The 26,656-nt window shown below is 35.8% G+C and overlaps 4 protein-coding genes across 8 annotated transcripts; 2 read left to right on the top strand and 2 right to left on the bottom strand.

The window, feature by feature from the left end:
• Nucleotides 1-7,905: 7,905 nt before the first annotated feature.
• TIC22-IV (Tic22-like family protein) lies at nt 7,906-10,842 on the top strand. Of its 3 annotated transcripts, XR_002814336.2 has the most exons (9): nt 7,908-8,365; nt 8,527-8,589; nt 8,725-8,799; nt 9,099-9,149; nt 9,376-9,435; nt 9,548-9,619; nt 10,066-10,101; nt 10,188-10,344; nt 10,531-10,842. XR_002814336.2 is itself a non-coding variant. In XM_023670195.2 (8 exons), exons 1-8 carry the CDS (start codon nt 7,979-7,981, stop codon nt 10,278-10,280), a joined length of 837 nt encoding a protein of 278 aa, XP_023525963.1. In that variant the 5' UTR covers nt 7,908-7,978; the 3' UTR covers nt 10,281-10,842. The 3 variants fall into 3 exon arrangements, 2 of the variants coding, with proteins under 2 accessions (XP_023525964.1, XP_023525963.1); XM_023670195.2 differs by having other exon boundaries at nt 10,188-10,842; XM_023670196.2 differs by lacking the exon at nt 8,725-8,799 and having other exon boundaries at nt 7,906-8,365; nt 10,188-10,842.
• A 2,265-nt stretch (nt 10,843-13,107) lies between these two features.
• On the top strand, nt 13,108-18,747 carry LOC111789402 (protein WEAK CHLOROPLAST MOVEMENT UNDER BLUE LIGHT 1). 3 transcript variants are annotated; one of them, XM_087121480.1, is made up of 3 exons: nt 13,108-13,139; nt 14,795-15,888; nt 16,529-18,747. In XM_087121480.1, exons 2-3 carry the CDS (start codon nt 14,827-14,829, stop codon nt 18,401-18,403), a joined length of 2,937 nt encoding a protein of 978 aa, XP_086977606.1. In that variant the 5' UTR covers nt 13,108-13,139; nt 14,795-14,826; the 3' UTR covers nt 18,404-18,747. The 3 variants fall into 3 exon arrangements, with proteins under 3 accessions (XP_086977606.1, XP_086977607.1, XP_086977608.1); XM_087121481.1 differs by lacking the exon at nt 13,108-13,139 and having other exon boundaries at nt 14,501-15,540; nt 15,574-15,888; XM_087121482.1 differs by lacking the exon at nt 13,108-13,139 and having other exon boundaries at nt 14,501-15,462; nt 15,574-15,888.
• Nucleotides 18,748-18,808: 61 nt separating this feature from the next.
• On the bottom strand, nt 18,809-22,690 carry LOC111789404 (protein CYPRO4). Its single transcript, XM_023670168.2, has 2 exons — nt 20,514-22,690; nt 18,809-19,325 (listed from the first exon to the last, which is right to left on the bottom strand). The coding sequence occupies exons 1-2, from the start codon at nt 22,158-22,160 to the stop codon at nt 19,038-19,040; spliced, it is 1,935 nt and encodes a 644-aa protein (XP_023525936.2). The 5' UTR covers nt 22,161-22,690; the 3' UTR covers nt 18,809-19,037.
• Nucleotides 22,691-24,621: 1,931 nt separating this feature from the next.
• SCP2 (sterol carrier protein 2) lies at nt 24,622-26,346 on the bottom strand. The gene is made up of 4 exons (XM_023670169.2): nt 26,067-26,346; nt 25,924-25,984; nt 25,428-25,530; nt 24,622-24,923 (listed from the first exon to the last, which is right to left on the bottom strand). The coding sequence occupies exons 1-4, from the start codon at nt 26,199-26,201 to the stop codon at nt 24,842-24,844; spliced, it is 381 nt and encodes a 126-aa protein (XP_023525937.2). The 5' UTR covers nt 26,202-26,346; the 3' UTR covers nt 24,622-24,841.
• Between the last annotated feature and the right edge of the window lie 310 nt (nt 26,347-26,656).

Below are 26,656 nucleotides of genomic sequence, written 5' to 3' on the forward strand. Positions count from 1 at the left end.
CTCATTTTATTGTCGTAATTAAAATAAATATTGGTTAGGTAATTTAAACTAAGAGAAAATGCATGCAAAGTGAAACTTGATGAGGTAAGTTTGTCATCGAGATGAAGATGAGATTCAAAATCGAAATTTCGAAAATTTTGAATATGACCCGATAGTCGAATATTATTAAAAAAAAAAAAAAAAAAAAAAAAAAAAAAAAAAAAAAAAAAAAAAAAAAATTGTCCCAATGTAAAGAAGTGTCCCATTATTTAAAAACAGTTACTGAGTAGCTTCTCCTAATGGTACATGACAATTTTTTTTAGTTGAACAAACCATGCAGCAAAAAGGAACAAAATTTTCAAACGATGGTGTAATGTCGTTTTTCGGTATAATTGACGAGCGATTCGAAATCCTTCTCGCCGATGAATCCATCCCTGTCGGAATCCGTGTAACGAAGAGCGTGATGAGCTCTGTACGACGGCAGAAAGGCGCCGATGTAGCGGAAGGCTTCCGTGAGCTCGGTGGCGCTCAAGCGGCCGTCGCCATCGCCGTCGTGGTTTCGGAAGATTACGCTGAGTTGCTCTCGAGACAGCTTCGGCCTCGGCTGAGACATCTTGTTTTTTCTTGCCATCTCCGTTGAATCTGTATTGAAATTTGTTTGTTTGTGGTTTGTTGTTTGTTGTCGTGGTGTGTTTTGGGTATTTATAGAGCTTAATAATAATAATACCCATTAATCTGTATTAAAATTACATCTTTTTTTATAGTTTCAGATTCCTAAGCGTCAGGGATTGTTCGGTCAAAGTGGGGATAATAAAAAATTGCTTACATTCACTCACATTACTCATATACATATTAATACAAAAGGAAAAGCCACAATCTCTACGCCATGTTTGTTGAATTTACAAAAACATTATTATATAAATAAAAGGAAAAATATTCATTAAATTATAAATAACCTATAAATTTTAATACTCCGTGTCTAATATTTATGAACTGTTTAGTGATTCATGTCCAAGATTTAGATAATGACCCCTGCAACATAGTCGCATTAACTATTTATCACTTTTAAGGATGAAGAAGTTAGATAATGACTCGTACATCATATAAAAACATGTGTGTTTTTAGCATGTTTTGTTCTCACTCACATGTTTTATATGAGAATTCATAGGAGGTTATAGAACATAAAATTTCTTCAAACTAAGCATGCTAAATGTAAACAACCGAAACCATTGCTGGTAGATATTGTCCACTTTGACTCGTTGGGTATTGCTGTCAATCTCACAGTTAAAACGTGTCTAGTATGAAGAGAGTCTAATCCTATTCCGACCAATGATTGGTTTTGATATTATTTGTAACAATCCAAGCTTACCGCTGTCAAATATTGTCCATTTTGGCCTGTTACATATTATCGTCAACTTCACGATTTTAAAACGTATCTGTTAGGGAGATGTTTCTACACTCTCATGAGGAATGCTTTGTTTCCCTCTACAACCTACTTCTGATCTCACACTAAATCTTAGAGTTCCTATAATTAAACTACAGAAAAGAATGAGGCGCGGTTTTCTCTTCAGTTACTCAATCATAGAAACTCCAAAATTAGTTTAACTTTGAGTAATTTATATATTGAAGGACTTCTTAAAAATTTTCCTAAAAAATATGTGAGCGATGATAAAATATATAGAATAATATCAAATGAACATAAATCATAATATAGGTTAATACCAGGTGTGACTTACTAAATATTTTTAATACTCATTTTTGTTCGCATAAAAGACGAGCATCTTAGAGACGTTATATTTGTTCTATGGTTGAGATTATGGGGTTGGAGCTGGGGAAGATATTGGAATCCAATTCTTTGACAAAATAAAATTATTTTTAGTATTTTTTTAATGAAAAAAAACGCATATTTAGTTGACAGTTGTAAAGAAGCAGAAAAAGGAAATAGATTAACGAATGAAATGTCATCATCCAAACTTTGCATAAAGTAAAATTATAAGGATTATTTTCTCCCCTTAACTTACCTTTCGTAATGGACGGTGTTACGTATTCTTTTCCTATATATATATATATATATATTACTATTTCCATTTTAACCATTTTGGAGGTAAAAATAAAAAAGACTGTTCCTTTTTTTACCCCGCCTCGACCATGACCATTGTCTTCGAGTTTTAACCCTTTTAGTAAATATGCTTACACCTCTAAACTTTAATTTATAATAATTTAGCTTATATATTGCAGAGTGAAATACGGATAAAAGAAGTAAAAGGAATTATTATTATTATTATATTCTATTTTAAAAGGAAATAAGGTTTTTATTATTTATTAAAAATATCACGTGTTAGTAATGATTACAATAGTTTAGGTTAGTTTAATAATGTATGACATATTTTGTTCTATATTTGAAACATATTGTCTTCGCTAACTTAACTAATCTACGAGAATAATTTAATCACCGGTGCAGCTTAGTTCGTTCATTATTAAATTAATCTTGAAATCGAATTTTGCTTTGTTTTGATTTAAAGTGCTCTTCAAAAGTCCTAAATATTCTTTTTTTTTTTTTTTCATAAGAAAAGAGTGAAACAAAATAAAGTATCTTTCAATGCAGGTCACTTCGCCAGATTCGTGTTCCCTATTTGTCTGAAGGTGAATCGTTTAAATTAATAGAAAATTTGTATGATCTTAAAGAAAAATATGGTTGTAGAACAAATAGAATATAGCACCGATGTGGTGATGCTAAGCAGTTTAAATTGGGAATCAAATTTTATAAACTTTTGGGCCTAATTGAGCTTAGCCTTCTAAATTATTAGGTCTTTGTTCGGTCTACTATATCTCGAGTTTGTATGGTCTAATTACTGTTCTCAACCTCACCTTAAATTTTTTTATTGATAAATTTTATCCCTAACCATTCTTCTCACTATTATGGTCTCGAGTCTAGGTTGAGAGTTTAATGTTATTTGTCTCATGTATAAATTTTGCAACTTATTCTTGATTTTAACTCGAGAGGAAGGAGTTTCGAAACCATACATTTTTAGACTTTAACAACGCTTTTGTTCATGTTTCTAGAAGGATTATAGTTCTTAAGATCGAGCTAAACAAAAGTTGTAAGATATTCAGATCCTTTTAACTTAGGTTGTCTTAGACAACCTTAGGAACCAATTTTTCATTACTTTCTTGATTCGTATGTAGTTATCAAATTCTCGAGAAAATTTCACTATGTTATGTTTTTTTTAGTATAGTACAACTTCTATTACACATATTTTTCAATAAACAGTGGTTTGGATCTGAAAATCTAGTTCTAACTTAATCCATATCAATATTCTACCTCACGATGTATTTTAATAGTCGAGAAGCAATAAACAAAACTTTAAAAAAATAAATGAAAATAATTATAGATATTTTAAAATAGATAATAATGAATCAAATACAGGTAATAATATTCTATTTATAAACGAAAAGGAAAACCAACATTATCTTAAAAGAATAAAACAAAATAATGCTAAATGAAAAACCTAGCTTCTAACCAAAAATGGACACGTGTTGCTTATGTATTGGAGACGAGGAAAAGTGGAGAAAGATTTTTAATAGGCATTATTTAATTATTAAAAATATACATATATTTGGGTTGCCCGTTGTTAAGCCCAACAAGCTTAAAAAATGGTCTAAATGTATGGCCCATGGACCATTCTACCCTTCAAAAATTTGGGTCAATCAAAATTTGATTTTCTATTGGGTTGGGCTAGAGTGTCATTATTTATCGTATTTATAACATCTAATAAATGTGTCATTATTACCCATAAAATAAATTAATACGTCATTTAATAATAGATTAAATTGTAAATGAAAAAAAAAAAAAAAAATAGATACCTTGTTCTACAAATTCTTACTCGCTCCCAATATTATAAAATTTAATGGTAAGGAAGAAAATTTATTAATTTGTGAATATAAAATATAATTAAACTAACGTTAAAGAAAATGGAATATATATATATATATATGATTCAGTGATGATATAAGGGGTGGACGAATTCAATTTATGGTTTTTATTTTAAAATATGTTATTAATTATTTATTAATACGATGTTTAAAATAGTTTACATAATAAAAACAGGGATTAAAAGGGATCAAATTATAGCGTATTCGCATCTTACAGCGTAATCAAGAAGGCCATCCAGTTCATCAAGAGTAACGTAGCCATCGCCGTTGGAATCGGCGGCTTTGAGACACTGGCGAGCTCTGAAACGGCTCCAAGTGGATCCTAAGGACTCGAAGGCGGCTTTGAGTTCCAGGCGTGAGAGTCGGCCGTCGCCGTCGTTGTCGTGCCTGAGGAAAATCTCGCGAAGCTGCTCTTTGGTGAAAGGAACTGGACATCGCTTGTAGTCGCAGATGCCGCTGCGGAAGAAACCCATTATCAGCTTCGTTTCAAGCTCCTCCGCCGATCGCCGCCTTTGATGTCGTTCTTGCCTTTGGTTCTCTCGATTGAGTTGCAGGCTTGCAGGAGTCGGATATTTATTCACCAACTCCTCGGGTCGCAATAGATGTAGATTGGCCTCTCTTTTTTATTTACCTTTTTCTAAAATATAAATATAATTAGTTTATTAAATACCTCATTAAATTTTACTCTAATGGTTCGTAATTAAAATAAATTAGAACACATTTCTATAAATAATACTATTACGTGTTATAGTATATTAAAAATGGACTCTTACAAATATTGCATCGAATAATCAATTATATGCAGTTTTGAACCGTCAGAATATCATTGAAACAAAACTTTAAAGTGTTCAACCAAAATTCAACTATCAAAGATATCTTTTAATGTGTTTGAATGTATCTACTCTATAATTTGATATTATTGTATAATGGGTATTGAATAAAGTAAATCAATAAGATAAAATATATATTAATCACATACTTACCTTTTTAATAATTTGATAGTTTAGACCTATATTATTTAATCACATACTGTTTGACTACGGTCAGTACGTTTATACTATTATTTTTTTTAGAACTAAGAGAAAAATGCAAAAAAAAAAAAAAAATCTAATTTTTTATAAGTAAGATTGATCATTAAAAAATAATTATTTTATACTAATTTCAATAATCTAGTACAATTTCATTATTTAAATTTTTAATCTCTTTTGTTCATATATTTTTCTATAATAATAATAATAATAATAAATAAAGAAAAAAAAACTACGTGCAAGTTGTCTATATATCTAAATTAGGACAATAATCAAAATTTATAAAGTTATGATATAAAGGTTTAAAATAATTATGAATTAAATAGAACAAAATTGGTAGAAATTTGGAGATTTAAAAATGGTGGCTGTTTGTAAAGAGAAAGTGATGGAATCTTCAAAAGTGCATATGGCTTCTGAATGAAGCTAAGGAGCAATTTTAAAAAAATTTATTTTTTAAAAATAAAAAAATGTACCTTTAAATTTAAAGATCAGAGAAATTTTCCACCTAAGCTAATAATTCGATAATATTTTAAGTATGATTATCAACAAATAGTCTATTGTGATTAGAACCCTTTAATCATAATTAACAAAAGCAATGGCTTGATTAGATTATTTATTTATTAGATAAAATAATAACAGACCAATAAAAATGGAAAATAAAATAAAAGAAGAGTATGAAGAATAAGAATATTGTTGGTTAGGTATTTGATTGATGAGCATAGAGTTTAATGGCATCAAATACCACATCCATCAATCCTCAATGATAGATGTTTATGTGGAGGCAATAAAAAGAGATCATAAATGGAATGTGCTTTATTTCCTTTCTTTAGTACAAAATCCAACAACCGAACTTTAGGTAAGGATACGAATAAAGTCGAGTCATTCAAATAAGTGTTCTAAACGTAACTCTTTTTGTGTTATGAACAGCTAAAATAGATTTTCACTGTACTAATGATAGATCTCCACACGCAAGATTATAACTTTTTCGTACCATTTTTATAGACCTTTTTCGATGCTTGCAATTCCATCTAGATCACGATTTTCACAAATTTTAGATCATTTTTTAAGTAGGTTTTGAGAGAGAAATTTTAGAGTTCGTTAAAATTTGTAGTTTGATTTTTAAGCTCGTGGGTTTTATTTGTAAATTTATTTATTTATTTATTTAATTTTAAATTATATTTGTCATATTACTTTTAAGGTTTCTCATTTGAAATAATAATTTTTTTAATACGAAATGAATTATAACTCGAGATTAAAATTTTTAATTTCGTGATCGATTATAAATAATCTTTTTTAATATAAGATAAATAATTTTTTAATTAGTATTTTAAATATATTTTATTTTATGGTAAGTTTGTTGAAATTTTATTTTGAAGTATGGAAAATGTTCTCTCAATTTTAAGTTAAATTTCTCTTTTTTTTTTTTTTTTTGTTATATATGCTATAAATTAATCATTTTATCTATGTTGGTGACTAAAAAAAAAATTAATAATTAGAGTATGAACCCACAAATGTAATCTTTAATTATAGAAACATTATACATATTGACACAAATAGGTAATAAAATGATGATGATTATACACAACACGCAGCCGCCATTTATTGAACAAGTTTTTAGAAGCCAACGATTAACAACCGAGTGAAAGAGAGACGTGGTCGGAGGCGGCGGGGGGCGGCGGCGGCGGAGCAATTAAATCAAACAACATAGCCTTCGCTCATCAAGTACCTGATGAACTTATCGATCTCGTCCCGACCAAGCTTTCCATCTCTGTTTCGATCAGATTTGCAGAGCGCCTTGAAGGCAAGATGAACTGGGAATTCAGCGTCCAGTTGCTTCAAAGCTTCCTTGATCTCGAACAATCCCAATCCGCCATCTTCATTCGTGTCCATCTGGTTAAATATCTCTCTCAGTTCCTTCGCCGAGTACCCGCTCTCCGACTGGGCGGCCACCGCCTTCGATTTCCGACCGTACGACGACATCGTTTTGCAATCGACTGGGTTTCCGATTGTGCGATTGTATTTGGTTTGTTGCCGATGGAAGAGGAGGAAGGGGAAATTTATAGGATTAATGGCGGCGGCTTGAGCTCCAAGAACCGCCATGACGGTGCGCCAACAGATTAGAATTAAGATGCGGTGTTATCTTGTTGTCTTCTCCAATGGGATTCGTATGGCTTTCTGATTCGGTCGCTGCGACGAAAAATTTGGAATCGAATTCGGCTTTTCAGTGGGGCACATTTTGTGTGGAGTACTTTTTTGTGTGTGAAAGTATGTCTGAGAAAGGTATCTTTTCCTACTGGGGCACATTTTGTGTGGAGTACTTTCGTACGATTTGGGAGCTGTCGTTTGAGATAGCTTAAATGCTGCTCAGCTGTCAGTTCAAATTGGTCACGCTATTTCATTCAATATAATCTTATTAACAATAGTGTTTGATCTTAGACGGATTAAATATGGCACGGGTTTATGTAAACCTTGTACGGTACAAGGATGCTAACTTGTGGGTTTCCTTCATAGATTGCACCATCGAGCAACTTTGAACTTATTATAAGGGTTGAAGTATGACCCTGTTAGAACTCGAAAGATAATAAATGGTCAATGAAGTTCACGTCATGTACTAAGGCATTGATGAGCTACCACCTCATTATATGTCACTATTTATGGCCTAAGCATATGTCCATGTTGCTAAATGGTCAAGCTTTACTCTCGCGGTTCCACTAGAACGGTAACTCAAAGAGAAAATCCTACGCTCCAATGTAGAATTTCTTGATCTATGAAAGGAGTAGAAAATGGGTTATTTCTGGAGATGAATTCTTGCCATTTCATTTTAATAGAAAAAACAAACAATTAAGTTATGTTTTAGAATAATTTTATAATACCAACAAAAACAAAACATTCACATTTCCTACACTAAAAATAAATTTTAAATATAAATTTTAAAGGGTAAAAAGGCTGAAAAGGCTAATTTATTGTTATTTTAGGCCAAAAATTTTGGATATAATAAAATCCCGGAGGCGCGCAAGAATCGGGGGTTTCTCGTGGCCATGGAGACCCCAAAACCCTACCCGCGTTCGAATCCTATGCTATTCGTTTCCTCTTCCGTCCACCATCACTGTACCAGACTAGGAGCCGAGCTTTCTAATCGACTCGAAGAGGCCAAACGCTTTGCTGGAACCTTCGCCAGAAGATGGCCGGCGGAGGCTAATTGGCGTTCCTTTCCTACTCCACCTTTTGCGTCCCTTGCGCAGCACACTAATGCATTGGCTGCCACTCTTAGCTCCGATCAAGTGGCTAAGTCCCTCGTCGGAACGGCGGTCTACACTGTTAGCAATTCTAACAACGAGTTTGTGCTCATTTCTGATCCTAATGGTGTCAAGTCAATTGGGTTGCTTTGCTTCCGCATGGAAGACGCCGAGACCTTTTTGGCTCAGGTATGTTTTGCCCCTGTTTTTTCGCCATTCGAGAATTTTGTTTGGTGATGTGGATAATTTCCTGCATGTGGAATAAATTTACAATTCCAATTCTTTATCCATAATTGATGAGAATTCTTATGTTTATAGTACAATATGATATCTGATATGCTGAATTTCAGGTCCGATCGAGGAAAAGAGAACTGAGAAGTAATGCGAAGGTTGTCCCACTTACCCTTGACCAGGTACATTGCTCGCATCATTTAATATTTAATTCATGTATTGTGTATTATCAGTTGCCGTGTTCTTCTTCCATCACCCTCACTTTTTTACTAAAATAGATTTACTTACGGTTTCTGCCCACTTTTACTGATTCACAGGTATATATGTTGAAAGTAGAAGGTATTGCATTCCGGTTTCTTCCAGATCCTGTTCAGATTAAGAATGCTTTAGAGGCAAGATTCGTTTGATCTTATCATTTCTCATGCCTCTCAGACTAAGGCTCGTGTTATGAAGTATCAAAATAAAATGAAATTAATATTAAAATCCTGAGTTTTTTTTTTTTTTTTTTTTTTTTTTTTTTCTTCCACCAGTTAGATACCATTAGGGCTGAACTTCCTTGTAATCATCTTCAAAGATGGCTTGGCATTTCAATTTTATACTTGAGATGTTATTTTTCCTTTCACTTGTAACAAAACATTTACAAGCAATAACATTTTAAAATTGACTCATCATTGTATCTTTTCATTTATAGCTCAAAGCCTCGGATTCCAGGAGCAGTTTTGATGGAGTTCCTGTTTTTCAGGTACATTGGTGCACTCAATTAAATGGTTTTAACACAAAGGCAAAATTCTTCATTGTGAAAACTCCAGAATGATCCATAAATTGAATTATTGGACACTTTCCAAATTTCTAATTCAGAGCATAAACAGCTCTCAATCTTGATTGGCATTGAATCTCTATGTATAATTGGGTTAGCATGTCTCATATACTGTTCACTTCTCACAATAACGATTTTCTGTTTTTTACAGTCTGACCTTCTGATTGTGAAAAAGAAAAACAAGCGTTATTGTCCTATATACTTTACTAAGGTTCGTATCATTTCTGAGGAGCTCGTGGATCATTGATGCGTCTAATGTGCTTCTAAAAATGTGGTTTTATGATCTCACCATCCTCTAATACTTATCTTTTATTGGAAAATAGGAAGATATAGAAAAGGAACTGTCGAAGGTCTCAAAGGCATCAAGGGGATTAGGAACTTCTCAACATATTATGGTATCGTTTCCATCTTTTTTCTCTGGTGTGTTTTATTCATTGAATGGGTTGAATTTCGTGCCTTGATCAATGCTCCCTGTAAAACATGGTGTGTGTTATATTTTCTCTTCTTCTTTGCATTTGATACGATATTGCTCATTACATTTTAGAAGCGACCTGTTCGTTCCTCTATTAAATGAAAGATTGATTTTGTTAATTTTCCGCTATAGTCTACAGTTTCTATAAAGTGGTTTTTTGCCACAAGAAATTCGTATTCAAGCAGCTGTAGAAGTGCTGATGAAAATGTTTTAAGCTTAAAATATAAGCAGAATGCTTGAAATTATTATCCTGCAAGTGAAAATTGTGGACGATCACTGCGTGTTTCTTTCTTGTGAAAAATAGTTGTTAAGTTAATCCACGATTATATTGTTTATTCCCTTCACTTAACCAAAACTTTTATGTAACAGGTCGGTAGTTTGGAAGATGTTCTTAAGAAAATGGAGGTAAGGTTTCTTGATCTCAAGTAGCAGCATCTTTTAGAAAATAGAAATTATACTCCATCTTAGTTAGTTTTCTTGATCAATTATAGTTGAATGAGAAGAACTCAGCCTGGGAAGATCTAATTTTTATTCCACCTGGCAAAAGCCACTCTCAACACATTCAAGAAGTGGGCAAAGCATGACATAGGCTGTGGACTCAGCCAACAGACCACGAAGGAGCATGGAGAGCTGATTCAGCTAACTAAGGTTAGAAAACATTGGAATTCTATAATAATTGACCTCATAGGAGAGCAATAATATACTGTTATATTCTTTTAGAGCAATAATAATTGTTTAGTGATGACCTTGATTTTATCTTCATTTTTATATGCTCCTAGTTGGATTTATATAATCCATTTGCCTAACCCAAATCTGTTGCTGTGGTATAATTAGAATAAGCTTTAAGCAGTACATATTTCTGAGTGGATGAAATTGTTCACCCACTTTAGCAACAACGTCTTCACTCACCACGCATTCATCAACCACGCTATACGTTCAAGGGAACAGAAAGTTTGATACTCTCACAACCCTGTAGTCGTATCTGCATATTGAGATGAACGAAAGAGATCAATTCTGTGAGTACCATCTTTTCTTCAATATCATGGATGTTTTTCATCCAATTTTAGAAACGCATTTATATATGTTTTAGAACAATTTATTTTGTTTGCTCATGAGCTAAGTTATCCAAAATTATTATTATTATTATTTTCTTCCAAATGGCCTTTGTATCTGAAATCCTTTCTCCCTTTTGAGTGATCATGAAGTCATCCAGATGAAATAACTCGAGAAACTAATTAATGAGTGGTCAATTTTCATTTCCTCTTGCTCTTCAAAATCTATTTCAGTAGGCATTTCATACCTCAACCTAAAAAAAATTATTAGTAGCTGTGACAATTATTTTTGAAAGTAATCATTCAATGTAAAATTATTGAACACTTTTTCTCTCCTCTTTTTAAAAGCTATCACTATATTATATAAGCTACATCAAATAATGTTCCTTGCCTTTAACAAAGAGACCTTTAAACTCCATGAAACTGCAAGGATCGGCTGTTTTGGTGCAAGAATGTGGACCATTATGTCTCCTATAGATCAGAGGGAGTTAAAAGCTTAGAGGAATGCCTTTATATATATTTTTTTGTTGGTTGAATTATTTAGTCTAATTTGATCATGAACTAAAGTCACTAGACGCATGATTATGTCCTCTGCCTCTGTTGAAATGTTAGTGTAAGAACCAAGGAAGAAGGTGGTGATGAATAATGATGAGAAAATGGATAATTGGTGTCGGAATTTGGGCATTATTTTGAAATGCAGAAGTAGTGTAGTTGAGGGACCAATCTGATTGCTGCCTCTGCACTCCTAGTACAAAAACTTTGTTCAAACTTCCATTTTGTCTGTTTTATTGTATTATTTGTATACCATGTTTACTTTTGAAGGGGAAGGAATAATAATAATCCATTATTTTCCATTTCTATTCTATTTCTGTTGTTTATCACATCCTAAGTAAGACATTGAGATATGTACGGTGTCTTAATGCTTGGATGATTCTTCAATCTTTCTTTCCTTCTTTTTTTATTTTTTTATTTTTTATTTTTTTTTATTTTTAGAATGAGAACATAAATAAAAAACAAACATGAAAGTTCATAATGAATTCCTTAATGATGAAGAGTGGGAGGCATCACTATCATAACATCCTCCTCTACCTTTTAGTGGGGTCTGACTGTATATAAAAAGAGAAAACCTCCTTTTACTTTTCTGGGTTTTGCTGCACTAATTTAAATTAATTATTATTAAGCCCAATCATGCACTAACGGCCATGCCCAAAACTTCTAAGGCAGCTCACCTGCCAACCTATATCTGGCCATCAGGACAAGTGTTTAGGCCCCAGTGGTCGATACAAAACCTTAGGCGTCAGCCTGGGTGAAGCTTCCTTTGAAGGTAGAAGAGGAGGAAAAAAGCTCATCGCCCAAAACCTCTAAGAAAGTCTCCAATACTTGATCCCTTAAAAGGAAGCTTTGCTCTTCTCTTCTTCTTTGGTTCCCACCCAGTCTTCCCCAAACACTGTACCGGATTTGTAGAGTTGAATCTACGACTTTCTATTTAGGAAACAGACAACCCCATCCACTAAACTACAGATAACACGTCAACGTTGATGGCCCCCACCCTCCACTGTGATGTCCCAAACATGGCAATATTTGCAGCATGCCACTACACTTATCCTACTCACGGTCACAGTAGCATGCATCTGCCTCTTCCTCAGATCCCCTTTCCCCGAAAATCCTCCAATTTTCTCAACACGCCGCCCAGAAATAACTAATAACAAATAACAAAATCAAAGTAGGCTCCATGACGTCACCCATCACCGCCCAATCCCACCGCTGGATCCGGCCGTCGGTGGCGACTATTAATGTCTGACACATGTGCCAACTAATAATCACCTACCTTAACCCAAATCAACACAAGATTTCAGTATTAAATTATAATTTTAATCATGTATTTGATAAGACACAAAATTAAAATTAAAATTAAAATTAAAATTAAAATTAAAAGACTAAATAAATACAAATTAAAAAAATTAAAGAAAAAAACAACTCAATTTTGTGTGTCAAACCCGGACGGATGTGTTGGATTCCTTTTAACAATTTTACATCAAATCAGTTCCACGATTGGAACAATAATAATAATATTTTAGAAAAAGAAAAGGAAAAAAAGGGAGAAGATGGATGGATGGATGATGGTTTGTGGGAAGGGGGTGGGCTCCACGGACGCATACCGGCCCCCACTTTTTCTCATCCTAATTTTAGCTCTCAAAACTTCTCGCCTTGGATTTTCCTTTTCATAATCCTTTTCTTTTTTTATTTTTATTTTTCTGTTTAATTATTTTACTTAGTTTCTTTTCTGTATTTCCTTTTCCCAATTTCTGATCATAATTTTTCATTTCCTCTCTCTTGACTCCTCTTCCATCTCTTCTTCTCTGCTTCTTCTTCTTCGGCTGCGTTCTTACGGTATACTTCTCTTCTTCTCCTCTCTCTCTCTCTCTCTTTCTTCGTTTTCGTTTTGATTCTGTCAACTTGCAGCTTTAATCTGTTTCGTTTGTTTGGATACTCTGTCTTCGTTCTACCTTCTACCTATGTGCTGTTGTTTCTGTTGATTCTTTAATGTTTACTATCTGATTTCTTCGATGCGCTGATATCTACCGCTGTGCAAGAGTTGTGTGATTTGGCATACTGAATTTCCTTATTCCGCATCATTCAATTGGTGTATGATGTTGAATTTTGCCTTTCGTTGCTGTTATTCAATTGGACGGTGAATTTTTTGGAGTTTCGTTATTTTGCTTTTCTATATGGAATCCGGCTGCTATAGGCGGGATGGAACGCGGAAGCGCAGTTGCTATATCTGTTTTCTCCTTATTGTAAAGCAGAAGAGGTTTTTCGGATACGTTGACTGGCCGTTTACGTTAATTATTTTCCAGTTTTGGTCGTTTTTCAACTGCTCTTAGTATTGAAACGTAAGGCTTGCAAACTTTATGTAAAGGATCTTGAAACGCGCATCCTTTTGGTGTACCGGAAGTATTTATTGCGTCTTCGGGGAAATACATTGGTGTGGCAGAAATAATTAGACGGTTTAGATTGATCTGTTCAGACCGGGCAAACCTTTGATCTCATGGATCGAATAAAAGGCGCTTCAATTAAGCTCAAAATGGAGAGAATTTTGAAGAATTACCTTAAATCTTTTCGTGTATGCCAAATCGTGTGCCTCTTGCATAGCAGTATATATAGGCACTAGTGAATATACCATATTTATAATGGCGACTGATTAACTACTGCTCAGATGGATCTTTTTGCTAGAATAGGAAATACTAGGATCATTGTTTTTGATTAAATGATATGTATGGAGTATATTAGTGACATTGAACCAAAAGAATTAGTGAACAAAAAATGACAATTGGTAATGAATTCTGATAGAACTGCTTTATGAATCTATTTTTTGTTGTCTTATAAAGCTTTGCTTTAACTTTATATTGAATATTGATCAAAATGTGCAACCAGTTTTTTTTATGATATAACCTGACCGCTGGTAGTAGCTATATTTGTTCACATTTGCAAACGAAAAAGCTTTTTTCTTTTTTTCAATGTCTACCTGATATCAAGTGTTTTCTCTTTTACTGGAATGTTCACCTGCAACTGAACGTTTATTGCAAAATTCAATTTTAATTTCTTCTGTTTTTTCTTTTTGACATTTTATCTTAATGCCAGTGTTTATTCAGAAGCATTTGAGGAAAGTTGAACTTCTGCATTCCCCATTGATTAATTGTTCAAACACAAGGAATTAATTATTCTAGTTTAAACTACCTCGGTGAGTAGACTGAAAAATGGTGCAAAATAAAAAGTTAAAACAATGGTGTAGTTTTGAATCTGGACAAAAAAAATCTGAGAATGTTTATCACTTCAGTTTTTGACCTTTGATTTGGATGCATCGTGTTGATGTTAATGGTGTGTGAATCTGCTACTCCTTGTCCACTGATTTATTGTTGGCATGAATGCATTTTGCTTATGACTGTAGTTTCCTAAAGTTGCTGTTTTTTTAATTTTAAAATACAGGATTTGAAAGCTTACGGTTTTGGGTGCTTTGTGTTTGTATGGTTTTAATTCATCTACAGGTATCCTCTGGCACTTTTCTTAACGCTGTTTGATGGACAATGTGAAATTAGCTGATCATATATCTTCTTCACAATCCTCGTTAATCTCCCAAGATGGTAGTCTTGTTCATGAAGAGGATCCAAACCACCTAGTTAACAATGGAATTACGAACCAGAGCCAAGTTCTCTCAAATGCTGTTGGTAATGAAAAATTGGAAGGTGACGTTGAATGCTCTTCAAGCCCAGTTGATGCAACACGGCGATCTAAAAGTCAACAGCCAATAGCTGAAAATTCTTTATCATCAACCATAGAAGATGCTCCTAGTGATGCGAATATGAATAAAGATGAACTTATTACATTAAGTAATTCAGGTATGAGTACTACAGTTCCAGATGATAGATTTGAGGAACACAATTCAAATACCTTGATGGAAGACCCCAGAACTCAATCAGTAGAAGATATGCCTGAGAAACTTCCTCAGGAACAACATTCAGTCCATAGTGACTCTGCTACAGTTAATGATGTCAATGAGGTCACTATGCCAGAGAAACTTCCTCAGGAACAATCTTCAATCCATAGTGACTCTGCTACTGTCAATGATGCCAATGAGGTCATTATGCCTGAGAAACCTCCTCAGGAACAATCTTCCGTCCATGGTGACTCTGCTACTGTCAATGATGCCAATGAGGTCATTATGCCTGAGAAACCTCCTCAGGAACAATCTTCCGTCCATGGTGACTCTGCTACTGCCAATGATGCCAATGAGGTCATTATGCCTACTGTCAATGATGCCAATGAGGTCATTATGCCTGAGGAACTTCCTCCGGAACAATCTTCAGTCTGTAGTGACTCTGCTACTGTCAATGATGTCATTATGCCTTCTGAGACAGTGGTTATAAAAAATGAGGATGTTGAACGTGCAGATGGGCTTGCAGAGGGCGTGAGAGTTTCAGGTGGAAAAACTGAATCTGTTGATTCTTCAAAAGATGTTAAGCAAAGTGATATTAACAGAGGCCTTATTGATACAACTGCACCATTTGAATCTGTTAAAGAAGCCGTTTCTAAGTTTGGTGGGATTGTTGATTGGAAAGCTCATCGAATCCAAACAGTTGAGGTATAACTTACTACAAGACTACTGTGATCCTTTCGCTTTTTAAATATTGTGGCACCATTTACATGCATTGGAGTGGGTTAGCCATTCTTAATATTGACTGAAAAGATACCGTAATTGTGTGTCTTTTGCTAGTGTCGTGAAAAATTTCTTTGTCATGGTATTGAACGTGTAGGAGCAAAAGACAAGTGTTTCTCATTAGTTATTGCATATAGTATCTAATGCAGCTACTCAGTGCTGTTATAACAGCATATTTCGAAAATGCAACATGGTGTTAAAAATCAATGAAAGTATACCACGTAATTTAGGATTTTAGTTGTGAATACTCACAATGATGGTAATTTGGGGACAGTGAGTTGAAAGTGTGAAAGTGTTTGTCTCTTTCATGATGCTCGTGACAGGCTGTGTCGCACCATTTCACAATTATATTCTAAATTCTTCTTTAATTCTTCAAAAATATTTTAAATAGAGGGACGCTTTCTTCTGTGAACGTGTTCAACTTGATTGTCCTTGATTGGGTTTATTTCTAACTAATAACCAAATTCACTCAATCCCCATGCACGTTTGTTCTTTTTCATGTCTCGGACTAAATTCAAATGATTTTTCTGATTTAGCTTATAGTTCTATCTTTCAAATGTTACAGAGACGCAAAGTTGTGGAGCAAGAACTTGAGAAATTAAACGAGGAGATTCCGGAGTACAGGAGACAGTCAGAGGCTGCTGAAGAGGGAAAAAAACAAGTTCTAAAGGAGCTAGATAGCACTAAGCGATTGATAGAAGAATTAAAGCTTAATCTAGAGAGGGCACAAACAGAAGAGCATCAAGCAAGGCAAGACTCCGAGCTTGCGAAACTCAGGGTTGAAGAGATGGAGCAAGGAATTGCTGAGGAGTCTAGTGTAGCTGCCAAGGCGCAGCTTGAGGTTGCTAAAGCCAGGCACGTAGATGCAGTTTCAGAGCTTAAAGCTGTCAGAGAGGAATTGGAAACACTTTATAGGGAGTTTGCTTCTTTGGTCGCAGATAAGAATGCAGCTTTAGCTAAAGCTGAAGATGCTGTGGCTGCCTCCAAGGAAGTTGAGAAGGCAGTGGAAGATCTAACTATTGAGCTTATGGCCACTAAGGAGTCGTTAGAGTCTGCACATGCTACTCATTTGGAGGCAGAGGAGCAAAGAATAGGTGCAGCCATGGCCAGAGAGCAAGATTCTCTTAACTGGGAGAAAGAATTGAAGCAGGCTGAAGCAGAACTTCAGAGTCTCAATCAGAAAATTATATCAGCGAAGAATCTGAAATCAAAACTGGATACTGCCTCGAATTTGCTAATAGATTTAAAAGCTGAATTAGCAGCTTATATGGAATCAAAACTGGAAGAGGAGCCTGATAATGATGGTAACACAAAAAGCGAGGCAGAGGATCCCGAAAAGAAAACACGTACAGATATACAAGCAGCAGTTGCTTCAGCAAAGCAGGAACTTAAGGAAGTGAAACTCAACATTGAGAAATCAACTTCTGAAATAAACTGCTTAAAGGTGGCCGCAACATCATTGAAAACAGAGCTTGAAAAGGAGAAATCTGATCTAGTCAACTTGAGGCAAAGAGAAGGAATGGCATCTATAGCAGTTGCATCTCTTGAAGCTGAAGTGGAAAGAACCAGGTCAGAAATAGCTTTAGTTCAAATGAGGGAGAAAGAGGCCAGGGAAACGATAGTGGAGTTGCCTAAACAATTACAGCAAGCAGCACAAGAAGCCGATCAGGCCAAATCACTGGCTCAGGAGGCTCAAGAGGAGCTGTGCAAAACAAAAGAGGAGGCAGAGCAAGCAAAGGCTGGAGCAAGTACCATGAAGAGTAGATTGCTTGCTGCTCAGAAAGAGATTGAGGCTGCAAAGGCTTCAGAAAGATTGGCGTTGGCCGCAATCAAGGCATTAGAAGAGAGCGAATCGGCCAGAGATACCAACAACGCGAACTCACCCGCAGGAGTTACACTGTCACTAGAGGAGTACTATGAGCTTAGCAAGTGTGCTCACGAGGCAGAGGAACAAGCCAACCTTAGAGTGGCAGATGCACTGTCACAGATTGAGCTAGCCAAGGAATCCGAGTCAAGAAGCTTGGATAAACTGGAAGCAGTAATCCAGGAGATGGCTACCAGAAAGGAAGCACTAAAAATTGCCATGGAGAAGGCTGAGAAGGCCAAGGAAGGGAAGTTGGGCGTTGAGCAGGAGTTGCGAAAATGGAGAGCCGAGCACGAACAACGAAGGAAGGCTGGTGACTCTGGCACTGGATTAATGAACCCCATTCGCAGTCCAAGGGCCAGTTTTGAGGGGAAGAACGATCCATCGAATTTAGTCGGCTCATCTGACGCCATGGTTACTGATGCCTCGAGCCCCAAGGCAGATATGCAAAGAAGCCTTACTTCAATGGATTCGTTCTCAGAATCAAAAACAGGGAAGAAAAAGAAGAAATCATTTTTCCCTCGAATTCTCATGTTTCTGGCCAGAAAGAAGGCACAGCCAAACAAGCCATCCTAAATCGTTTCAGGGTACAGTTATTCTATTTACACTGTTGATATTTTGACCTCTCCTTTGAAATTGGTTTTCCTCATGGAGACTATAATCGCCGAGTTTGAAGAATTACGAGATTGTACATGATGGTGATTAATTTTTTTCTTTTATTGTATGATAAAATGGGTATTCGTGCGTCTATTTAAAAAAAAAAAAAAAAAACGTTGCACCATGGGCTTTGCAAGATGTAATAAGTTTCTACATTTTGATTTTTGGATGGTGAGGTTATTCCGTGACATTGTCGTGTATAATGTAAAGGCTTACAAGTTTCTGCGAGTTTGATTAGAAAAAGAGTTGGATTTTTATCAGCAGCTTCATGAAAGGCTAAGTTATAAAAATAACTAATTTTTCATATAAGAGTATATGTCGTTGAGATTATATTTGGCTTCCTTAACATTACAATTGATGGAAAAACTAGAGTCATTAAGGAACTCGAAATAGGAATGAATACAAATTAGGGAACTCATAGACAGATGTTTAGAACTACTTTAAGGCATCTATAAGGTCCTAAACATTCCACTTAGAAACGTAGCTGCTTAACTGTGCATCAGGCAATGCAATGGAACCTGTACCGAGTATATACTATGCTTGGAACTGAATCTCAGTCTCTTAGCCTACTGGATATGCTTAAGGAACTGACCTTCATGGGCGTTGCGATCACCAATGGAGCTTCGGGCAAATCGGTAACTGCAAATTTTTCGTGCATGAAACGACTATCAACAATGGAGTCGTCTTTAAGAACAATCTTGTAGCAATAGCAACTCTTGAGGCCTTCCTGATGGCGGTAGCAGTCGTGTGTCCCGTTTTTCACTTGTTGGAAGTTCCAGATGACACTGAACTTGCCTACGGTCGCGACCAAATGGCGCTCCTGCTTCCCGTCCTCGGTGACCTATGGCAATAATATTGAAAATGTAAAAATAGTACAAAAGAAAATTTGAAGACTGCTAAAAGAGAGCTGCACAAACTTGCAGAGAGTTTGAGATAACAAAACAAAATGACAGGATAACAATATGGACGAACTTTGTCTGATTGTAGGACCAAATATGGAAGGAATTTATGTGCAAATGCTATTATGGAAAAATCTTGGTGCATAAATTTGTTCAGGCTGAACACGTATTAAATGCAATCTCTTTGAAGTTCCAAGGCAAGATTTAGTCGCCTAAATGCCTAAATGTCTTTGCATTGGGAACTCCACTAGATTATTTATCCAACTCAAAGTATTAAGACAAACATTGGTTATGTATCGATGGCTATTTAAATTATGAAATGTCAATGAGTTAAATGGCTTTATCTTCCTTTCTTCAATGGGACTTTATTATCTCAAAAGACATGGTATATTGTGACAACATTGCATGACCAATGAAAGAAAAAGACGGAGAATCGATTGATCTGGCAGAACAAACAAGGGAAAAGGTTGTAGACAAGAAACTAAATGATACAAAAAGACAAGCAAGGAAAACAGGCGACACACAAATGTTTTTGCAGCTGATAATAAAAAAACAAAGGAAAAGGTTATAGAAAAGAAAATGAAACATACAAGCCAAGAAACAGGTGAAACATGATTGCTTTTGCAGCAGATAAGCAAAAGAGATAATAATCATATAAGACAACACATGTATACCTAAAGCAATAACAATATATTGGAGGTTCAAACATACTAGCACCAACTGCCCACTAAACCCTAACTCAAAATTACATGTCAGCCAAAGATGAAACTAAATATTGAATAATAAGTTTCTTTCAAAATGCAGCACGATGTTGAAACAAAACTAAATTCACACATCAAGATTAGCTATCTGCTCATGCCGTCATGCAGCAACTAGATCATGAAATGTTCAACCACCCTACCCTGCTGCTCATTGAGATTTGAAATTTCAATGCCACAACCAAATATAGAAAAAAATTCCCAAAAGATAACAAAACCTATCACGGAGACAAAATCATTATGAAAAAAAGGCATAAAGTCATCTAGCAAGAAGACATGCAATGCATATAGGTCAAGTAAATTAAGAGTTAGAACAACACAAAAACTTTCAGATTATTCCTGACAAATTGAGAAGACAAGAAACAAACATACCCATGAGAATTGAGCATTTCGAAACTTGTTGTCAACTCCAGCCAAATGTGAATCCAGAGGGGTCAGCTTCAACAATCTTGGAGCTGAAATCCTGTTCCCCATTCGACCAGAAAATCCAGTCTTTGTTTTCCCATCCTTATCGGTAAAGATGGCACAAATGAGAATTAGATAGGAATCTGTTGTTCCCAAAATCCATTTCCCATCGTAGGTAACATCTACATGTGTAATAGGTGAACCAAGTCCTGGAAAAGCTGTTTTTGCTTGTCTCATAGAATTGACAGAATATAGCCTGATTTTTCCATCAAGCGACCCAACAACAATTGAGCCATCGCCAGTGGTTGCAAAGCATTGGAAGTTGGTTCCTCTAGAAAACTGATGCCCTTGAGCCCAATTTAAGACAGGAGCGCTAGAAGTAGCAAGATTTTGGACCATTCCGTTCCTATCGCGCATATCCCATCTGCAAAGCCTGTTGTCGTCCAAACCCAAAAATGTCGAGCCCGAAGGATCCAACTGAGCCCCCTTAGAATCATTAGTAATATCCCTCATTGAAATATCAACTCCATCCTTCCCGAACTTCCACTCAGTAACAATTTTCCCTGTTTCAATGTCAAGCTGATGAAGTCCAGAAGTGTGAGGCCTCCCCTCGTTTATGGGACTCATCAAAAGCATATTGGTCTCAGCTTTCATAAGAAGTGCCTTCTTCGGCGTTGAGTAGGCCAAACTAGAACCAGCTCCACGAGTATCCCGATTTCCATTATCAATATTCACATAAATACCCTTTCCCTGAATTCCGTGAGAAAAGTTCTTGACGACCTGAATTCCTGAATCGCCAACCAAGAAACTGTTCTCTAATGCACCTAAAGCTAAACTCTTAATCCCATCGTCTGCAGCTTCCTCAAACTCCTCCATTAAATCGTTTGCCCTGACAGGCGTTGCCGAATTTGGACTCTTTGAGAAACTCTCCTCCGCATCTTCCCACATTGAATCATCCGCCACTTCCGGATTCGCCCAACCAATAAAATCCTTGCCATAAACCTTCAATTTATTCGCCTCCGTAGCCTCAAATCCATATGTATTTTCAAATAAACAGGCCTGAAATTTTTCCACAAAAATCTTATAATCTTCATCGCTGAAAAATTTCAATGCCCAGACACCCTGCGCAACAAAGTCCACACGCCGCTGGTCTCCGAACGTTTTCAATTGCGTATCTGACGATACTCTCACTCTAATTTTCGATCCAACCTTCAAAAACCACCAAGAGTCGTCATCCTCCTCCTCCTCTTCCTCGTCATCATCCTCCTCCTCTTCCTCATCATTGCCACTACAAGACTTGAGAAAAGAGTAAGTAGTAAGATTTTCAGAGGTAATCCATTTCGCCTTAGGAGTATTGCCATTAACGTGAAGGTAAAGCTTCACTGCGTTCTTTATGTTTGGCTTCTGAGATGATCCGTACTTGAGCTTGAGAGCCCTGAGCTTCGCCTCCACGTCGTCCACTGACGATGGCGTTTTCTGCCGTCGTTCTGAAGATCTTTGGAGCTCTTCTTCAACATCCTCGTTTTTCACCTCCTTCTTATTGGTTTCCTCGTTCCCATCTTCACGATCGGAGTCCGAAAGTTCCAGACCCTCGCGACTTTGAGAGGCTCCCATTATCAACGCCTTCGAGTTGTATCGACGGGAAACTCAAGCTCTGTGGAATGCAGATCGAATCAAATGCAAGGAAATTCAGAATCCAGAGGACAGATGGAGACGTAGAAATGAAGAGGCGCCAATTTCGAAATTTGAAATTCTTGGAGCTCTTCGTTCTGTCGTGACCTTTTTTAGGGTTCTTCTCTCAGAAAGGTTACCGCCAATAACCCGTTGCCTTTCCCTTGCAACTGATTGAACTCTTATGTTAAGATCAGGCCTAATCCAACTTCTGTGGGCTTCAACTTATTGGGCTTTTCTTTGGGCTCAGATTTGCAACTGATTGAACTCTTATGTTAAGATCAGGCCTAATCCAACTTCTGTGGGCTTCAACTTATTGGGCTTTTCTTTGGGCTCAGATTTGCAACTGATTGAACTCTTATGTTAAGATCAGGCCTAATCCAACTTCTGTGGGCTTCAACTTATTGGGCTTTTCTTTGGGCTCAGATTTGCAACTGATTGAACTCTTATGTTAAGATCAGGCCTAATCCAACTTCTGTGGGCTTTAACTTATTGGGCTTTTTTTGGGCTCAGATTTACAACTGATTGAACTCTTATGTTAAGATCAGGCCTAATCCAACTTCTGTGGGCTTTATCTTATTGGGCTTTACTTTGGGCTCAGATTTGCAATTGATTGAACTCGTATGTTCAGATCAGGCCTAATCCAACTTATGTGGGCTTTACTTTTGGGCTCAGATTTGCAACTGATTGAACTTTTATGTTAAGATCAGGCCTAATCAAACTTCTGTGGGCTCTACTTTTGGGCTCAGATTTGCAACAGATTGAACTCTTATGTAAAGATCGGGCCTCATCAAACTTCTGTGGGCTTTACTTTGGGCTCAGATTTCGGCCCATATTCCATTCACGACTTAAGCTTTCGTGATTCATCCACATCTTGTTAATGGATGCAATTTTAAAGGCGACAATATCCTAAATTGATCTTCGTGATTATAATTTATTTTGTTCCTTATTTTATAAATTAATGATATCTTTTTCTCTACATACTTATGGAGCTAATTAATGAACTAATCAATGTTAAGTACAAGCAATAAAATTATCAGTCAACTAATTAATATATCCACTTTGATTCATGCTAGTTTATTACAACACAATAATTAATATAATTAATACGTTCTTGACAATAAAATTTAATTACATTTAATATATTATTTTGAAATCGATTATGGGGTACTCATACAAATTATAAATTTAGGTTAAACACATCAATAAAAATTAATTTAATTAAGTAACAGAAAAAAAAAACAGAAAATAAATGTAAAACGAAAAGAAAAAAAAGTGTAAAAGTGAGTAAAATTTTTGGAAAGGGAGAAACCCCACTCAAATGAGGATATGGAAAGCTCTATTGATGACCCTCTAAAATGGTTTAGTATAAGATCGTTCCCATACCAAAGGTTGAAAACCTCTTTTGCAACAAGTTGATAATAAGCTGTTTCCCATTCTCATTCCTACCTCTCTCATTCCTACTTCTCATTAACATGAACCTAAGAGCCCATCAATCCCAGCGAAATCAAGATCGAGTAAAAATATATGAGACATGAATGAAGCATTCTTTATAAAGGTATAGAAACTTTTCCCTGTCAAATGTGTTTTAAAAACCTTAAGAGAAGTCCGAAGGAAAAAGTTCAAAAATGACAATATCTGCTAGCAGTAGACTTGAGCTGTTACAAATACACCAAGCGGTGCACCAGCGAGGACGATGGACCCCCAAGAAGGGTGGATTGTAAAATCTTACATCGGTTGGAGAGGAGAACAAAGCATTCCTTATGAGGATGTAGAAAACGGAAAACCTAAAACAAAAAGTCCAAAGACAATATCTACTAGCTAGCTTGGACAGGACTTGGACGGTTACAAGATCCCTCTAGAAGGGTGCTTCCAACTGTTAAATGGACCTTAAAAGAGAGTTTAATGCTGATTGAGGGAGGCACAACGGAAGCCAACAATCGATGCAATTTGATAATATCGTAGACTTATATATAACTTTAGCAAGTGTGAAATTTATGTAGCTTGGAATTGATCGAGGTCTAGATTTATACCATATGTATTTGGATTGTGTAGAGTTACAGAAATGGTTCATGAGAGGTCATCACCTTAATCTGATCCCACTAAAGCCAAAGCCTGCACTTTACATGTTAAGAAAGCTTGCAGCCACAAAAGATGGACCAAAAACAAACGAATTTGCAGGAGAATATGACATAAAAGCATAAATGGTAAAAGCACAAAATCATGACATTGACATAAAAAAAGAGCTGATAGTTCTAAGCATAGCAACTCGGACAAAACAAATGCAACATACGTATATATAAACCTATTTGGGAAAAGAAGACGAGAATAACAGAATTTAAAGAGCAATTCTATGAGTTGAGTTGTACCTGTACGTCAGGCCTTTCCAAAAGTTGGCGCCATATTGCACAAGGGAAGATGATTTGAACATTAAATATGGAAGTATAGTTCCCAACTTGTTATGATATTCTACAACAGAATTGGACTAATACTTTGACACTGAATTTATTGATTTAGAACTTCCTTCTTTTTTCTATTTCCTTTCCTGTTTAAATTCCCATAAATCTCACAACCCGGACATCGTGGAGCTGCTTCATGAACAGCAGTTTCCCCCTTGAATCTGATCATAACTTCGCAGGCTTGGGGAAAATGTCGGGAGTGAATTTCTGTGCTGCGGTAATGCTCCCCTTGATCTTCAGTGCGCCCCTGTAGAGTTTACAGAGTTTTCGCAAAATAATAGTGAGTTTCGGATGACTTTTTCAAAGAAAAGTGTACAATAAGCACTTCTGAAGGAAATACCTCGAGTATGTCTGCAATTTTCAATAGCTCTTATAGAGTAAGTTTAATATGAGTTTTAAGATGGTGAAAATCGTTTTTAGCCCATTAAAAGCACTTCAAGTTTATCCTAGTGCTTGGCTGCATATTCAAAAGTGAATTTCAAAGTTCTAAGAACACCAAAAGAAACTCTGAAGTACTTTTGGAGGAAGCACCTAATCAATATTTCTACCAAAAGGTGTCTCACTTAACGTACTACACTCAAAAGTCTTATTCATGAACTAAACATCATGATAAATTTGAAAAGCATTTCTAACCGATTACAAACATCTTTTACTTCAAAGTCATGCAAAATTCACTCTAAATACGTAAGCACTTGTGCGAGAAGGAAAAAGCAGGCCCCTAAAGATGATATAATCAATGAATTATAAGTACCTGAGGAAAGCCATCTGAGGATTCATCTTCCCCAAAGCAATTTTAATGAAATCTTCATCCTTGAAGGATAGGGTGGCGTCAGGCTTTCCTCCTTCGTATGGACCTGAGCTCAAAACAATCATAATTCTTTTCTCAATTTTCCAGCCGAAGCATATAAACACGCAATGCCAGATAGCCATTTGGTACCAAGAAGATGAAAAATGCATTTGACAATCGATGGTTGTGATGCGAAAATGTACTTCTAAGAATTTTTTGATGCCTCGTCGTGACATTGATATTCATAGTCAAATACCAGTTCGAACACAAGGCATTAAGCTTGGGATATAAATCTACCTTTCACCATAACCTAAAACCAGTGGAAGTGGATTTTAAACTTCATTCATCCTTCGATTGCTCAAAAACAAAATTGAAAGGAGACAGAGTACAGGGGTTTAGACATCACTCCATCGTATCAAACCAGAAAAGGCACCGAATCGAAGAAAGTAAAAGCCCTAACCTTTGGTAACCTCCCCTTTCTTGAGATCAATGGTATAAACAACCTCATCAGTTCCAATTTTCTGCCAATAATTCAATTCAGATTCAAGAGCTTCAATACTCCGGAGAAAAATTAGAAAATCATAGAAGAGAAAGGAAGATGACCTTGGGGGAAATATTGATCTGGTAAACATGGCCGATGTTCTTGACGACCTGTTTGCCGGCATCGGTAGTGAGATACTGCTTCAACTGCTCCAAAAGAGAGTCAGATTTGAGGGGAGAATCGGTGGAATTCGCCATTGGCAAGGAAGTGGAGCAGAAAAGATGCGGAGAGAGGTGGAAGAAAATGGAGAGCAGACGAAGCTCTGACGGTTGGGGTTATGGGTAATGCGATGGGATTTTAACATAGTGAGAGAGAGAATTGAATAATGAATTGATGGGCTGACCTGCTGCCGAACTAACAATCCTCAACACAGACGCTATGAGCACGCATCCCAACGCCGATAACTTCTCGTTTGTTCCTTTTCTTTTTTATTTTTCTTTTTATTTTATATACCAAAAAAAAAAAAAAAAAAAAATTGTCTTTAGAATATAGATGTGAGCTGGGTGGGACGAAATTTCTCATTTATTTTTTGATGGACCAAAACGGTATTTATTAGCCAAAATTATTAGATTTCATGAAAAAAGTTCTTATTTGTTATTCTTTTAAAAATAATTACTCTAATTTTTTTTTAATATAACTTTTATTAAAAATT

Source organism: Cucurbita pepo, chromosome 2 (assembly GCF_057944985.1).
Source record: "Cucurbita pepo subsp. pepo isolate OVF chromosome 2, ASM5794498v1, whole genome shotgun sequence".
Taxonomy (NCBI): Eukaryota; Viridiplantae; Streptophyta; class Magnoliopsida; order Cucurbitales; family Cucurbitaceae; genus Cucurbita; species Cucurbita pepo.

Bases quoted from the DNA above. Each gene is read 5' to 3' on its own strand.
- TIC22-IV (XM_023670195.2), top strand. From the start codon at position 7,979: ATGGAGACCCCAAAACCCTACCCGCGTTCGAATCCTATGCTATTCGTT. The intron at 8,366-8,526 runs GTATGTTTTGCC...GCTGAATTTCAG, and splicing joins CCGAGACCTTTTTGGCTCAG to GTCCGATCGAGGAAAAGAGA. The intron at 10,102-10,187 runs GTAAGGTTTCTT...GATCAATTATAG, and splicing joins ATGTTCTTAAGAAAATGGAG to TTGAATGAGAAGAACTCAGC.
- LOC111789402 (XM_087121480.1), top strand. From the start codon at position 14,827: ATGGACAATGTGAAATTAGCTGATCATATATCTTCTTCACAATCCTCG. The intron at 15,889-16,528 runs GTATAACTTACT...CAAATGTTACAG, and splicing joins ATCGAATCCAAACAGTTGAG to AGACGCAAAGTTGTGGAGCA.
- LOC111789404 (XM_023670168.2), bottom strand. From the start codon at position 22,160: ATGGGAGCCTCTCAAAGTCGCGAGGGTCTGGAACTTTCGGACTCCGAT. The intron at 19,326-20,513 runs GTATGTTTGTTT...TTATTGCCATAG, and splicing joins GAAATGCTCAATTCTCATGG to GTCACCGAGGACGGGAAGCA.
- SCP2 (XM_023670169.2), bottom strand. From the start codon at position 26,201: ATGGCGAATTCCACCGATTCTCCCCTCAAATCTGACTCTCTTTTGGAG. The intron at 25,985-26,066 runs GTCATCTTCCTT...AATTATTGGCAG, and splicing joins AGATCAATATTTCCCCCAAG to AAAATTGGAACTGATGAGGT. The intron at 25,531-25,923 runs GTTAGGGCTTTT...TTTTGAGCTCAG, and splicing joins GAAAGGGGAGGTTACCAAAG to GTCCATACGAAGGAGGAAAG.